The following is a 15,896-nucleotide window of genomic DNA, read 5'->3' as shown; positions in this document are numbered from 1 at the left end:
ATGTATAAACATACCTGTCCATATTGTTTTTCTGCATGGCAGGGCCAGCACTTCCAAGCATCAAACCATGTTTTTCTTCAGAGCTGCTCTGAGCTAATTCTGCTGATTTGAGATTCTCTTCCAGTTGAACCTTCTGCTTTTCTGTACTACTACTGGACACTTTGTTGTCTGTTATTTTAGACAGTAAAATCCCACTCAGTATATTACAATTTATTATGTATTTTCTGCACTACTTTGGACAAAATTACAAGCTTTGACATCGCATTTTGCTTCATTTCCAACTACAGTGGTTCCTCGCATAGCGAGGTTAATCCGTTCCGGATTAACCTTCGCTATGCTGAAGCATCGCTGAATGGGGCAGCGATTTCCATTGGAACGCATTAAACATTGTTTAATGCGTTCCAAATTGGCCAAATACTCACCGTTCAGCAAAGCTTCTTAATGGCCGGCAGCCATTTTCGCGCCCTCGCCTCGCTTAACGAGGGCGCGAAAACACTGCGCGCGGCCATTTTAGGCCATTTCCCGGCTTCCGGCGGCCATTTTGGCCGCCGAACAGCTGATCGGCGGGGGTCGTTTTGCGAAGATCGGTAAGCGAAACGCTTACCGGTCTTCGCAAAGCGAATTTTTCCCTATAGGAAAAACGTTGTGCGATCGCATTAGCGATCCGAAAAAACGGATCGCTATGCGATTTAATCGTTATACGGTGCGCTCGTTAAGCGAGGCACCACTGTATTCTATAAAGGATGTTATGATATGCTTGTGTTAGTAGCACTGTGTTAGTAGCACTGTGAGAAATATTTATTTCACTCTCTGGAGGAGCAAGTATTGGAATAATCCAATGATCATTCCAGTACTTGCTCCTCCACAGAGCAATCCAGAACCCAATGGACACAGTATGCGTGCATGGCCCATAGATTTAGGCAGTTGGAGGATGACACCATTTTTTTAACACAGACAAGAGTGTTTCTTATCAGTCAAAAGTGGATCAAGGAACACTAATTCAATGTCCTTGGGATAAGACCACGTTGTCCTTGAATGATTCAAATTTGCAGTTTGAGTCTAATTGAGGACTTCATCCTAAACCCATGTAAAAGAGAGTTCGTATGGAAGATTCTCAGAAATGTCTCCTCTGGCCGCAGTGAAATGTCCTACTTGGACTACTGCAAAACACTATACATGGTTTGCCTTTGAAACTGTTTCACAAATTTCAACTGCTAGATCATGGCAGCAGCTGTCAAGACTATTGACTGGAACTGGTTATAGTTCCCTTACTGCAGTAGTTTTACTGGCTACCTGTCCATTTTTGGGAGCAATTCAACATGCCCCTGCAAGACTGCATTGTCCCATTTGACCATGCCCATAATTTAAAATCTTTGGGAAAGACCTTTCTCTCTACTCTTGCCATTATCAAAGATGTAAGTAAGATGAGTAAGAATCTAGCAGAGAAACGTCTTGCTGGTTCTTCCCAGATTCAAGAACAAAAGAGGGACAGACTAGTTTCATCCCTTCTCTCTTTTTCTCAGTAACTGAAAACACTTCTCTTCAGACATAGCTAGGTGCCCTATGTTTGCTGCTCTTTAATGTTTTTAATGTTTTTATACTTTGTATCTATTTTATATGATTTTATTATTTCCATGCTTAATACCTTGTTTTAATTTTGAGTTTGTTTTAAAGATCTCTGAGATGCCTTGATCCCTTAGCTGGGGAAAGATGACACATAAGAACAATGAATAAATAAAAAAATAAAATAGTGACGTTATAGAATGTTAGCAGGCCAAGAAGTAGCCCAATTTGTTATTTAGTTGTTATCAACATATTTAAAGAGTAGTGACAAGCCCCTTCCCTCTCCATCCTTGGTTTATTCACATGGAAAGCAACATGTCTGAAGAGAAGAAACTCCCGCTTGCCTGTCAGACTGTACATGTATGCAAGAATCTGTGAAGTGTGAAGTCATGCTAGTATGTAGAACTTAGGAGTTTCTTTTCCTCAGATATTTTGTGCTCTCCTGGGGGAAAAACCCAACAACAGAGAGTAGAAGGCTGGTCACTCCTTTCTGTGTGCTAATAACAGCCAATTAGGTAATGACTATACAGTATAGGGGTATTCTAATTCAAACAGGGTCTGGGTATCTCAGCTGATGTGTTGCTGCAGGATATTTTAATCTGATTTGTCTGGGTTTTTATCCCTTCTTACTGCATATGACTACTCTTTCTCATTGCTGTTATGCACTGTCAAGTTACTCTGAAACCCTATTAGTGACCCTAATTAGTGACCCTAATAGGGTTTTCGCAGTAACTGAGGCATTTATGGAGTGGATTTACCAGTTCCACCCCCTAGTACACTTCCATAGTGCAGCTGAAAAACTGAACTCAAGTCTCCTGAATCTTATTCCATTATTCTATTCATTACACCACACTACCCTCTTTCTTTGGCCATTTCATGAGAAGAGAAGACTCCCTGGAAAAGACCCAGATATTGGGAAAGTGTGAGGGCAAGAGGAGAAGGCGACGACCGAGGACGAGATGGTTTTGACCCAACTCTGGGAGGCAGTGGAAGACAGGAAGGCCTGGCATGCTCTGGTCCATGGGGTCACAAAGAGTCCGACACGACTTAACGACTAAACAACAACAACACAACCCTCTTTCTTTCTGTTTATTCAGTATTTGGGGGAGTTATTTGATGGTGTCTAATTTTAATTAAAAAACAACACAAATACATGCATGCACACCCCATATACTCTTTCTTTCTACATTACACAGCCTTGAGGACTATCGTTTTTATGGAAAGGCAGTGTACAAATCTAATCAATCAATTCTTCCAAACCTGAACACTTTCTGTTAATTCTACTGATAGATACCAATGGACAGACAAATATCCCCCATCATTTGCTGCCATTCTTTCAAATGTAAAGGACTAAGAACTCACCATTCTTGGTTTCATTAACTAGCTCTTCCTCTGAACTTAAGCCAAGAGACCTTTGGGAAGCATTCCGCTTTAACCCCAGACCTCTGTTAAGATTTGGTTTGGGCTTAGGAAATCTGAATCTTTCCAGTCTTGGTGTTTTTTTTCTTTTGGAAACTGGTATGTCACTGCAGAGAAATATAACATATCAATAAGTATTCCCAGTGCTCTGAACACTCTATGTGAACTTTAATCAGGCAAAAAAGTAGTAAACATCTTGAGCACCAACGCAGGAACCTCGTGCAGATGGCTAGAATTTACATACAAATTCCTCTGATAGTTTCCTCAATGAGTATTATGTGGTAGATTTACAACTGCCAGGTACAACTAAAACATGAGTAGTGCTGGGGAAAAGTGAGGTACAGTGGTGCCTCGCTAGACAATTGCTTCATTCAATGATGAATTCGATTTACGATGAGGTTTTTGGAGCGATCTTGCGCTCCGTTTAACAATGTTTCCTATGGGCGATTTTCGCTTTACGATGTTAGGGACCTTGCCTCGCAAGACGGTTAAATTTTAGGTCCCTGTTTTTCGTTTTACGATGTTTTGACAGCTCGGGTTTGATTCGCTAAACGGGTTTTTAAATGGTCACTATTTCGTTAGATGGCTGTCTTCGCTTGAGAAACGCGTTTCGCTTAACGATGTTTCCTACGGCGATTTTCTCTTTATGATGACAATCCGTTCCCATTGGAATGGATTATCCAGTTTTCAATGCTTTTCTATGGAAAACCGCATTTTGCTTAATGACGATTTCGCTTGACAGCGATTTTTGCAGAACACATTAACCTCGTCTTGCGAGGCACCACTGTATTTAGGCTCCTGAATACTCTCAACAGTGCTGCAAGGTGATTCTCCTTAAGACTTACAGGTCTTGTGCTGCCTAAAGAAAAGCTACAAATATCTGATGCTTCAAGGCACAGATCTAACAAAAGAAGAGCATTAGAGGTACAGAATGTTACTGTATTGTCACCTATATTTAGATAGGGTGTGGTAGAAAAATGAAACTAGAATGGAGAAGACCTGGGAAAGTTAATTACACAATTGTGAGATATCACATCAACGTAATAATATTTACAAGGCAAAACAATGAGTCAGATTCCTAACAAAATGATGTAAGGTAGTAACACAAACCTGCTGGCTCTGCTTTTTTCCTGTGAACAATCTTCCAAACCTGCAGTACTACACAGAGAACCCAATTCATTTTCTGAAGGAGGAGGAAGCGGCACATAAACATCTTCCTGCAGACAGTTTCTTGTTTGAGATGGTTCATTGGTGCAATCCTCTGTAGTAGTTCTGTTCATGACGTCTGAAGGAACCAGTTCATTTTCTGAAGCAGCAGAACATGACACAGTACAAGGGACTATCCTTTCAGATTCATAGTGCTCATTGTGCAAGTTATCAGAAGTATTCAGTTCATCTTTGTAGGTTTGTTCCTGTGGGTTTTCTTTTTTAATAAAAATAAAAAGTTGAAAAAGTATTCCTTAAATTTTGTACATATGACTGTTGGAATATACACATTTAAATTATGGAACTTGACCAAGAAGCTCAAGGTCACAATTTGAAATCCTGTCTAGATTTCGCTTAATTACATTACAGTATATTGTACTAAAATATCCATGGGATTTAAAACATAACATTCTGCAACTGGAGCTAAGATGGACCACCTAAGGAAAATTATATATTTTATATTGTCCACAACAGGTTAGGTTCATGTATAATTGAACTTGTTTCACTGAAACCTGTGAAAAATAAGTCTAATCCTAATTAAGTCCCACTGGTTTCAACACAAACCTCACAGAATCATAGAGTTGGAGAGGGGTCTACAAGGCCCCTGCTCAATGTAGGAAATGCTTTTATTTTAAACATTTTTACCTTGCCTTTCTCCTTAAAAATGATCCAAGACAGCTTACATCATTAAAATACAGTACAGTATTTAAAGCTAACAACAGTGAGTATGCAAATACTAAAAAAAGACTGAACAAATACCATACTAAAAATGGTAAACAAAAGCAACACTAAAACACATTCAAAGCAGTCAAATCAAGTCAAAGTACATTTGACAGATGGTTGGCACTCCCGACAGATGGCCATCCAGCCTCTGCTTAAAAACCTCCAAAGGAGAAGACGCCACCACCATTCGAGGCAGCCTATTCCACTACCGACCAGCTCTGACTGTCGGGAAGTTCTTCCTGAGATTCAGGTGGAATCTCTTTTCCTGTACTTTGAAGCAATTGCTCCTTGGGGCAATTAGGAGCTAACTTGATCCTTCATTACTGAAAAGGTTCAGAACTGAGGAAGGCTTGCAGATAATAGTCATCTAGTTTAACCTTTTCTATCCCCTGCCCGGTTTTCTTCTCTATTTTGAAAAATATTTATTACTCATTTTCCTTTTTATTGGATGGCACTCCATTTATGGACTCTTTTCCCATAGAGAGATCTGTCTATGAACCTATTTTGTTTTCTGGTGTCATGCTAACAATGTTTTATTTTTGCAAACCTTTTACATTTATTTTTCATCTCCAGGGACTGTTTTTATATAGCTCATAAGATATTGCTGCCTTTTATTCTGTATTTTATTACTGTGTCATAAAACTTGCATTGTTTTTGTATAGCTGTTTTACAAAACTGCTCTACATAAACTTTAGGAATTTTACATTCCTATGTAAAATGTAAAAGTTTATATAATAAATAATAAATGCATGTATTTCTCTCCTGTTTTCATTTGGCTTTGATATATAAACCTTGAGTGGTTCTGTTCAGACTGCTGTAAGAAAGAAGAGATGAAAGCAGAAGAGAAAGACTAGTATGCTAGGTTTCATTACAAGGGATCTATTCATTCAACATTAGTTTCAATGTCTTACGAGTGAAACCCATTGTGAAAATACCTTGAGTGCTAATATTTAACTGGAACACTGGATCTCTCATAGCAAGTAAAGTCATGGCTGCTTCAGTGCTTCCATCATTGATCCCTGAAAAAATGTGGACATGCCGTTTTACAGACAAACTCAGGTACACTTTATTTCACCAATAAATCAAACAAAATTGCTTGCACTAAAGGCAATTTTCAGTTCACCATCTCTCATTCACAAACTTCCAAGTGATGTGCAAATTTTTCTTTTACAATGCAGTTCTCAATATGTCAGATCAAAAATTAGTCTTATTAAACAAAATCCAACAATCTGATAATCTACTAGCATAACAGAACATTCTTCTTTTCAGCTCGGCAGTCCTCCATGGCATGCAAAAACTGCCTCTAGAGCTTCCCAGATCTCTGGAAAAGGTCTTTAAGTCATACCGGGGGTGGGCCCTGCAGGCCAAGGAATCAAACACTCATATTTCTGCTGATGCCAGCAGTTCTGTCAGCAACTAGACATGCCTACTGGATCTTGGGCATTGTCTTTAATTGTACTTATTCCAAGGTAAAAGTGTCTATGACTTTAGGCCTTGGTGGTTTTTTTATTTTGGTAAATTAAGAGATTAGGGAAGACCTCTTTTATTTTACTCCCAGTAATATTAAAATTCACAAACATGCCCTTATTGATGCTTCACTAGTTCAGTATGGAGACTCTAGACTATTTACCTGTTTCCGGTTTCTGTTCTTCTTGTACAAAAACCTTGGGAATAAAGAAATTCAAGTCAATTACTTAATTTCCTGACTGTAATTCTGCAAATTAAATTTCACAAGTTACGTAGGCAATATTGTGCCTAACTTCAGAATCAATAATTCCAGTTTTAGAAGAGGTAGTCATGTTAGCCTGTGCTAGCATATCAGGTCAAAAACAAAATAAAAAAAGATAAAGACAAAAACATTGCACCTTAAAGACTAAATGCTATATTTTCATGTGCATTTTCATAGACAAGTCTACTGTCTTGAGCTCTGAAGAAGCAAACTTGTCCACAAATGTTCACAGTAAAATATAATAGTTTTTGAGGTGCCATAACATTTTTTTTAATTTTTAAATAATTCTATAGATTTTATTGTACCAAAGTATATAGTAACAAGGAAAGGACAAGAGATTCAATAAAATCGTCAACATTCCTAGCAAATGTGTGTTCAAAGACTGCTTTAATGAGGATAATCTGACAACCACCCCACAAATATTTACTTCCCCCCCCCGCCCTCCTTAATTCTAGATAAAGATGTAGTGGACAATAACAAACATCTAAACTTAAGTTGACATCCCTTTACAGCAAATCTAGGAAAACAAGAGTGGGAGGATTTGGTTTTCACTAGCACCCGTGGTAAATTCAGCACCCAGCGGGGTGTGTGTGTGTGTGTCAATGTATAGCCTGCATAATTAAATTGTAAATCACCCTGTAAATGCCTTAAGCACTATGGTTTGGTATCATAAACAGTACACTTTGCTTTTTGCTTCTTACTCTCAACATTTCAAGCATTCAACAGTTCACTTTGACTACTTTAGGCCAACTTATATTCAAACGAGAGAGAAACAAACAAACAAGAAAATAAAAAAATACTTACAACCTGCGAGGAGTATAATTGGTTAACTTCCTGTACCATGGGTTGAGCATCTACATGCAGCTCATGGGGCAGACATGATTCATCTGCAACATTCTCATATATCTCAAGCTATCAGGAAAGAATGGAGAAAAGCATGATAGCTCAGTTTTGTTATTCCCCAAAAGCAAAATACGTTACCCAAAACCTAAATGATTCCATCTGTATACTGCAATTCCCTTCTGCAGCCTTAGCATACATGAAACCCATAAATTTCAAAAATGATCGACAAGTGCCAAATATTTCACAGTTCTCAAAATACAACTCTCTCCCAAAGATATTTATGTAAAAATTGGATCTAAGGTAAAGGTAAAGGTTCCCCTTGACAATTTTTGTCCAGTCGTGTTCGGCTCATCCCCGTTTCCAAGCCATAGAGCCAGCGTTTTTGTCCGAAGACAATCTTCCGTGGTCACATGGCCAGTGCGACTTAGACACGGAACGCTGTTACCTTCCCACCGAGGTGGTCCCTATTTATCTACTTGCATTTGCATGCTTTCGAACCGCTAGGCTGGCGGGAGCTGGGACAAGCGACGGGAGCTCACTCCGTCGCGTGGATTCGATCTTACGACTGCTGGTCTTCTGACCCTGCAGCACAGGCTTCTGCGGTTTAGCCCGCAGCGCCACCACGTCCCTTGGATCTACTTCTCAGTAAATATGCCAAGGAATGCAATTACATGTGAATTGTTAAAAATGAAGCATACAAGAATATGTAAAACAGGTAGTTTTGATCCTCAAAGGGAGCTGGGTTTTTCCATTATTCGCACATATTATGAACCCTATCAGCTCCCTTAGTTACATCCTGGCTGGATTTCTTTAACATGATCTGCATGGAACTTCCTCCTGAAAGTGTCCAGAAACTTCACCAGTTTCAAAACATGGCAGCCAGATTGCTAACTGGGACTGATAACCAGGGATCACATAATCCCTCTGTTACAGCAGCTCCACTGGTTGCCGATTTCCAGGCACAATTCAGAGTGCTGGTTCAAACAGCTAAACAGCTTGGATTGTGTCTTCCTTTATGACCCTATTTGGATGCTAAGATCATCAGGCCTTTTTCTCAGTCCCACCACCTTTACCAGTGTGTTTGGTGGGAAAGGGCCTTGTCTGTTCCTGCTCCCCGACTTTGGAACTTCCTCCCAAAGGAGGCCAAGCTAGCCCTGTCCTTGCTGTCCTTCCACAATCAGGCAAAGTCCTTTCTCTACAGACAAGCTTTTCCTCAGTGACTGTCTGCCTGAGTGAGGTTTACAAATGAAGTGTTGTGCCTTACTGCTTTGAATGTGTTTTTGGTGTTGCTTTCTTTTAGTGTTTTTAGTGTGTTGTTTGTTTGATCCTTTTTAGTATTTGTGTACTTACTGTTTTTAGATTTATACATTGCCTTTTAATGATGTAAGACATACTGGATCCTTTTAAAGCAGAAAGGTGGAGTAAAAATATTTTAAATAAATAAAATAAAAAATAAATGGGAAGGCAGGGGGGCTACTGATGCTAATTTAGGCTTGAAGGCTGTTGTACATCTTTTCTAAGAATAATCAGAAACACACACTGAAAAGGCATATAAATGCAGCCATTTCTGTTGTACCTCTTCCATAGTTTCTTCAATCTGAACAGGAACTGGGTTTGGAGACCGAAGTCCTTTTGGGACAAACACTGGAGCTTTGTTTACTTCCTCGGGTGAAAAGCATTCAACCTCATAATCTGGCTCAAAGTCATCACCATCGTCATCGTCATCTTCTTCCTGAGAAGAAGCCCTAAGAGTTACCAAGCTAACTTTGGCACTTCCATATTCTTTTCTGGGCTTCTTGCGAAGAGCTGGTTTTAAGCTTTTGCCTCTGCTAACATTTGCTTTACTCTTTTGGTAGTGTTTTCCTTTTCTGCTCAGGTCGCTCTCACACTCCGAAGCACAAAACATCTTTGAATCGCCAGAGTTTTTCTTTTGTTTCTGTGTTCTTTCTGGCTGCTTTCTACAAAATAAAATATATTTTGATAAAATATGATTAAACCTTGGAAATATTTAATTATATTTCCTGTATGAGGAAAGAGATGCCAAAATAACTTCCAAAAACTACACAGCTTTTGATGACATATGCCGTTAGAAGCCTGCATTTAATTTACATAACAGTATAGACCTTGAAATATTGTAGTCTGATGTACTCAAACAGATATTTATATCCTGACTTTCCAGGAAAAAGAAAACACTCAAGGTACATTTTTACCCTTTCAGTCTTCTTTCTTGGACAGACAGGGGTTTAGAGATTTCTTTCTGGATTTCACTTTCATTCTCTGAGGACTGCTCTGAAAAGTCAGGTCTCCCAGAGTGCCTGCTTCTTTTCACAGATACTGCTTCCATGCTGTCTGCACATGCCTTCTGTTTCAAAGATTTAGCAATTGATGCAGTTTCCACAGAATTCTGAGAAATATCCTGGAAAGAACGAAAAAGTATGTTAAGTTAAAACACGTTTACATTTTCAGTGTTCTTCTTAAACAATTTGAGATCCTTTCTCTCCAACCCAGCCTTAAACAAAAACAGAAAACCAAAATTTTTAAACACAAACCTATACACTGAATTTTGCTCTATTTTTGAAATTGTATGTTACATATATACCCCTCTCTTTCTACACCAGGCATTCAACGGCTCTGTTTATTATCGAAAAAAGGCAGCTCTGTCTTTGTTTGTACTTATGTATTGCCTTTGTTCATTCATTCATTCATTCATTCAATACCCTGCCCATCAAGACCGAAGTCTGCTCTGTTTGTACTCATGTACTTATTTGTTATGGTTATATATTATACCTTTCCACCAGATACAACACTCCTTGATACGCAACTACAGTCCATGCCTAATTTACTAAAAATAGATCACAGGCAATTTGAAAAATCAGAGCCATGCTAGGCCCAGAGAAGAAAACTATGCAGCTACCACTTTATGACATTTTTGCCGGAAAGAAAGAAGAAGAAGAAGAAAGAGAAAACCACAAACTGTTAAATATAACCAAAGCAGCATGGCCTACCTCCAACTGCTTATCCCAATTAAAATGGACCTACAGAACTCAGATATGCATTGACTCATCAACTAGACTGAGGTTCATACCTCTATATTACGATAGATAAAGCACTGTTTAATGGTTTTTAATATTTTTATAAAAGTCATATTTAAGAAATTTAAAGAACAGATTCAACAAAAAAACAAACTCCAAAACATCCTGCTTCCTTTTTTCTATTGCAATTTTATGTACTTCCCAAACAATGTTAGACCTTTGAAACAGTGTTCAGTGTACTAATGGGAGGTGTTAATGGAAAAGTGAAACACTCTTAGCGATTTCACTCTTGATAGGACTTTATTGCAACCAAGTGTTGGCCTGTACTGTACACATTATCTTAGAAGTCTCATTTCTTTTAAATTATCTCACATGATAATTCATATGGGTTGAATGTACACAACTTTAGCTACCTAATCTGCTTCCGCAAATCCAGCAACGATAAAGTAGTCAAACAAAAGTTTGTTTGTTTGTAGAGCTTATAAATCACACAACTTAGTGAAACACTACTCCAGGAGGTTTATATGATTAAACAGAGCATACAAAAATTAAAATGATAAAATAACAAAAGATATAATACCATTAATTAAACAGAAAAGGCAACTGAAGACTGATATCTGATAACTTGTATCAAACCAAATTACATGAAACATAACAAAATGTACTTATAGTAAAAATAATCAATGACCACAGTTACAAATACAAATTGTTTTGAATAACTAGTTAGCACTTACAATTAATGGAGACATATTTCCAGATGCACTGCTACATGGAGTTGCATCTTTTTCTGTATCTTTTCCAGCCATGCTTTGTGTGCTGATATCTTCTGAAGAAACAGCTTCATTCTTTTTAGATGTTGGGGTTACATTTGGCTTTGGCTTCTGAAAATGACTCCTTGTGGGCTCGACAGGCTTGGTACTTTTCAGCTGACTTATTTCTTTAGTAGCAGAAATGTCACTAATCAAACAGAAAGAGAAACAAACAATATCATACCAGTTTTTAAAGTATTGCTGGAAACATCCTTTTATGCAAATCTAGATTTGTTTGCTTATATGCCAGTAATATTTTTCCTTTGAAAATCAGAAAACCAGAACCAATTTGAACTATTTAAGGCTTACTCACATAAACCCATGAGACAAATACAAAAACAGATTAATCCTCTCTTTCTCAAACATAGTTCTTTACTGCTGGTGCTGAAGATCAGTGGCTACTTATAGAAGGCAAAAGAGATGAAACTGCTGGACAGTTTATATAGCTGCCACAAATAATATGGTTGTGGAGCCAAAAGTTTGGAGTTGGATTCCCCACTGGGCCTCCTTGAGAGGGGCTGGACTTGATGATCCAAAGAGTCCCTTCCAGCTTTGCAGTTCTAAGATTACATTGTGATCCTCATCCTCATTAGGTTCTTAGGGCGCAATTTCATTTCTTTACTGAGAAATGCTGTACCTTTCAGGAATATCCAGATGTTTTCCTTCATCATCATTGTTAGATGCATATTCCTCTTCTTCATGTATAAGAAGTACACATCCCTGTGAGTTCTCAGATGAAGAAAGTTTCTTCTGATCAATGCATATTTTTGGTAACGTGCCTTCATTGGATTCTGAGCCATCTTTTTTCTCCACATTATCCAGCGATGCTTGAACAATGACTTCTTCCTTTACAGTTAGAACATGTTTTTTGTGAATTTATTTAACAGACATAGCCCTAAAGGATTCATCCAGATTATGATTCAGAAATTAATCTGCACCAGAATTTCCCTGTACAATCTAAAGATACTCAACAGTTCAGGATTTTCTGTTCAAGTCCTGTGCAAGGTTATTAAATGATGACTGGTAATAAACTAAGCCAGAAAGTCTAGCCTTTCTAATTCACACAACCTTTATTCAATAATACATTTCGTAGCCCAAAATCGTACTGAGTTTTTTATGGCATTCACACAACCAGTCATTACCTTTTCTGGGCTCCCAGTCCCAAGAATGATTACATAGCCAGTCAATGGTTGGGTGCACAAGAAACAGCCCAGAAAACAGCTCACTTTCCTCATGTGCTTGCTCTACATAATCATATTAGCACCAATATTCTAGCCATATAAGACAATCTATTGTTGATTAACAAAAGCTATTTATGAGGGAAATGTATTGTATAAATACAATAAAATACAGTATAAATGAATAAATAAATGTAAAATGAATATTTATGGAGGAGAAATTCTAAATACTTAGCAATAGAATGTATGAAAAACATTTTGTTGACCGCATAAGGGAAATCAAGCTGAAGGTTAGTGAGACATGAACAAGTCTAGCCTCTGTCCAGGCACACATGGTTCCCCATCCTTTGGCATAACTGGGAAAAGTTTTCTTGGATTCAGTTTAATATAAGAATAGCTTGTTCTTTCATGTACACCTGAAACCATGGTTAGTCTTAACTACAGTTAATTTCAGACAAGCCAGCTTCAAATCGTAGTTTACAAAGCTGGTTTGTTTAGAACAAACTACAGTTGAGATTAAGTACTGTTTCAGATTCAGATGACACAATATGTTGCACTTAATCAAGAGCAGACATGAAAGCCTCCAAACTACTTCTTGTTGAAAAGCCAGAGAATGAAACAAAAGGGCAAGCATGTCACTCTATGAACAAGGAGGCCTCATTTACTTCTTGCTGAACGACAATATGGTATAATTGGCTGATTTCTACTATTATGTTTCTGGAAACAACACAATGCACATTTAGAGGACAGACAAAGTGGTAGAGTAGACCTTTGGTCTAGATGGGCTGGATAGAAATCCAATAAATAAATAAATAAATAAATAACTCTGACATGTCTATTATGCTCTACAATTCACTTGTTCAAAAGAAGCATACTTCTCCAGGAAGGGGATAAATAGGTCAATAGCTTTGGAAGATATAGAGGCACCTTCCAGTTCATCTCTGATAAATATCAGCTGAGTGGCTAAAGTAAGGAAAAACTGATAGAGCTTCCATGCTTGAAGCAGAGCTTCCCAGGGAAGACTCACTCACATTCACACACACTAAAAAGGTGCACAAGAAACTAGATGTATCTGGCATGCCGTAAGTACTTTTTCTGTTGAAGCAGTCAGTGTTTATAAGCATCTAAAAATAAATAAATAAACTATGTCAAATGGCTAACCTTTGAAGGTGGGTCCAAATCACCTCTCTTGAAGATCTCCACACTCTGTTTTCCTACTTCTTTCTCAGCTGAAGCATTAATGTTTTCTGGCACAGTTTCTTCCTTTTTGCCAGGAATCCTTCCAAGGCTGGGCCTGGCTCTCTGGAATCGCCCTCTCACCAACTGAGCTGGCTTGATAACAGATAGTTTACCCTCTTGGAGAATGGGTTTTTCTCTGTTACACAAAGGACAATATGTTACAGAAGGGAGTCAACACATGTCTGAAGCAGCTATTTGTATATTCATATAGCACTCATCCAGAAGGTCCATGCCAGCTGCCAAAAGATGACACACATAGACTATCTGAAAACACTGGGTGTGGGACGACCATGGGGTGGCCCTGCTCACCCTTGTTTATTTTCAATGTCCAAAGGAGGTTTCATTTCCTTTCTACTCCCCTTTAAAGAGGCAAAAAAATATGAAAGGAGAGGGAAGAACCCTACAAAGACCCACATTTTGTGAGTGCTCAACACCAAATTGTGAGAGAAGCAGAGTACTACATTCTTAAGAATGTGTTTGGGAACGACCCTAGTGTATGTGCATATAAGATAATTTAGGGGGGAAATATCATGTTTTCAGACTATACCTGAGACATTGATCTGAAATACTGGGAGAGGTACTGGGCACTTGGGAATCTTCTGGAATTTTCTTCTCATTATCTGCAGATTTGTTCTCTAAAGCTTCAGCAAGTAAGATTTGGGGAGGTTTTGCCTAGAAAGGTGACATAAAAACATTTAAAATAAATATACAGGGTGATAGAAAGACTAATAGAGAAACAGGACTGTATGACCCCCCCCCCAACTAATATTCTAAGCAATAACATCACATTGAGGAAACAATTAGCAATAATAAACTCAGTTTGATACTATATTTGTGAAAACACAGAAACAAGAATCATTCAAATTCTAAATCTGTTCCTGCTTAACTAGTCAACACACAATCCAGTCTGGATTTTTCTGGAACTTACGACTATAGCAAGAGTTCCAAAGGGTTCAGGTTTTTGTATCTCCGATTTCTCTCCTGCAGTAACTGCTCCTGTTGCTTCATTTCCTTCAACAGATTGAACCTCTTTTCTCCCAACTGCCCTTCCTATATTGGGTCTGGGTTTCTGGAATCTGCTTCTGAGCAACAGTGGTGGTCGAACAACACTCTGTTTGCTTACTCCTTGTGAATTCTCTTCACTGGAGGAACAAGGGAGGAAAAAGGTTGTACAGTACTGCAATTAAATTACTTCTATACTTCAGACACTTCATCTCCTAAACCCACAAGCTATGTATCATTGTAACAGATAATCCATATGTTTACTATTATGTACCCCTAAACAGAAAAAGGGGTACTTTTCTTATTAGGTTTCATTGGTTTTGCTCCTTTTAACATTTGATCTTGGGAGGGCCTAAAAATAACCCATAAATACTCATCCTGTGTTCATTACAGAATTTACTTACGTGTTACATTGCTTACATATTCCTAAATTAAACATTCATGATTCCTTTAAAGATTTATCAGTCAATTATAACTTGTAGAAATAGAACTATATGTTCTGTTCCATGTATATATACTAAGATAGCTCTTGCAAACCTATGAAGAACTCCTCTAGAATGTCAGAAAGCCCTGGCATTTGATACAGCACTGCGAGAAAGGAAGTCAGACAAGAAAACAGAAAAACTCTGGAAATTGGCAAGCCTACCATTCCGATACATGAAAAGCGACCAATCATGGGGTTCCATCCCCACTCATACAGGGATAGTGGTGAAGTTTTTCTCTCTCTTTCACAGGTACTTGGCCCACCCTTATCAGGCCAGCCAACCAGAGCGGAGAAGATAACTTGTTGTTATCCAACTAAGTTCACATAGTTCTGAAACCAGGCAATCAAACAGCAATCATTTCATCACTAAAAGCTTACTTTTCAATTATGTTTTTAACTGCATTCCAGTTCCAATAAATTACAGTGGTGCCTCGCTTTACGATTGCCCCGCATTACGACAAAACTGCATTACAACAATCTTTTTGCTATCGCAATTGCGATCACAAAATGATGGTCTGAATAGGGGTTTTTCTCTTTGCAATGATCGGTTCCCTGCTTCGGGAACCAATTCTTCACAAAACGACGATTTTTGGACAGTTGATCGGCGGTTTCAAAATGGCCACGGGGTAAATAAAATGGCTCCCCGCTGTTTTCTGGGACGGATTCCTC

General features: G+C 38.3%; 1 protein-coding gene across 6 annotated transcripts in view; it reads right to left on the bottom strand.

Annotated features, from left to right (window-relative positions):
• The window catches only part of BDP1 (BDP1 general transcription factor IIIB subunit), a 66,264-nt gene that overhangs the window by 17,007 nt on the left and 33,361 nt on the right, over positions 1–15,896 (bottom strand). For 5 of the 6 annotated variants that reach the window (XR_013542227.1, XM_072992621.2, XM_072992623.2 and 2 more), the window contains 13 exons: positions 14,670–14,883; positions 14,289–14,413; positions 13,664–13,877; positions 11,962–12,170; positions 11,250–11,472; positions 9,694–9,899; positions 9,060–9,441; positions 7,445–7,552; positions 6,542–6,575; positions 5,847–5,930; positions 4,093–4,405; positions 2,926–3,089; positions 15–168 (listed from right to left, as the gene is read on the bottom strand). Coding sequence is in view for 5 of the 6 variants with exons in the window: in XM_072992621.2 (XP_072848722.2) it covers positions 15–168; positions 2,926–3,089; positions 4,093–4,405; positions 5,847–5,930; positions 6,542–6,575; positions 7,445–7,552; positions 9,060–9,441; positions 9,694–9,899; positions 11,250–11,472; positions 11,962–12,170; positions 13,664–13,877; positions 14,289–14,413; positions 14,670–14,883 (2,430 nt within the window). In the remaining variant the exon portion in view is untranslated. The remainder of the gene's footprint in view (positions 1–14; positions 169–2,925; positions 3,090–4,092; positions 4,406–5,846; positions 5,931–6,541; positions 6,576–7,444; positions 7,553–9,059; positions 9,442–9,693; positions 9,900–11,249; positions 11,473–11,961; positions 12,171–13,663; positions 13,878–14,288; positions 14,414–14,669; positions 14,884–15,896) is intronic. The other variant, XM_072992622.2, reaches the window with a different exon arrangement.

This window comes from Pogona vitticeps, chromosome 2 (assembly GCF_051106095.1).
Source record: "Pogona vitticeps strain Pit_001003342236 chromosome 2, PviZW2.1, whole genome shotgun sequence".
Classification (NCBI taxonomy): Eukaryota; Metazoa; Chordata; class Lepidosauria; order Squamata; family Agamidae; genus Pogona; species Pogona vitticeps.
This window is presented reverse-complemented; position numbering and strand designations above follow the sequence as displayed.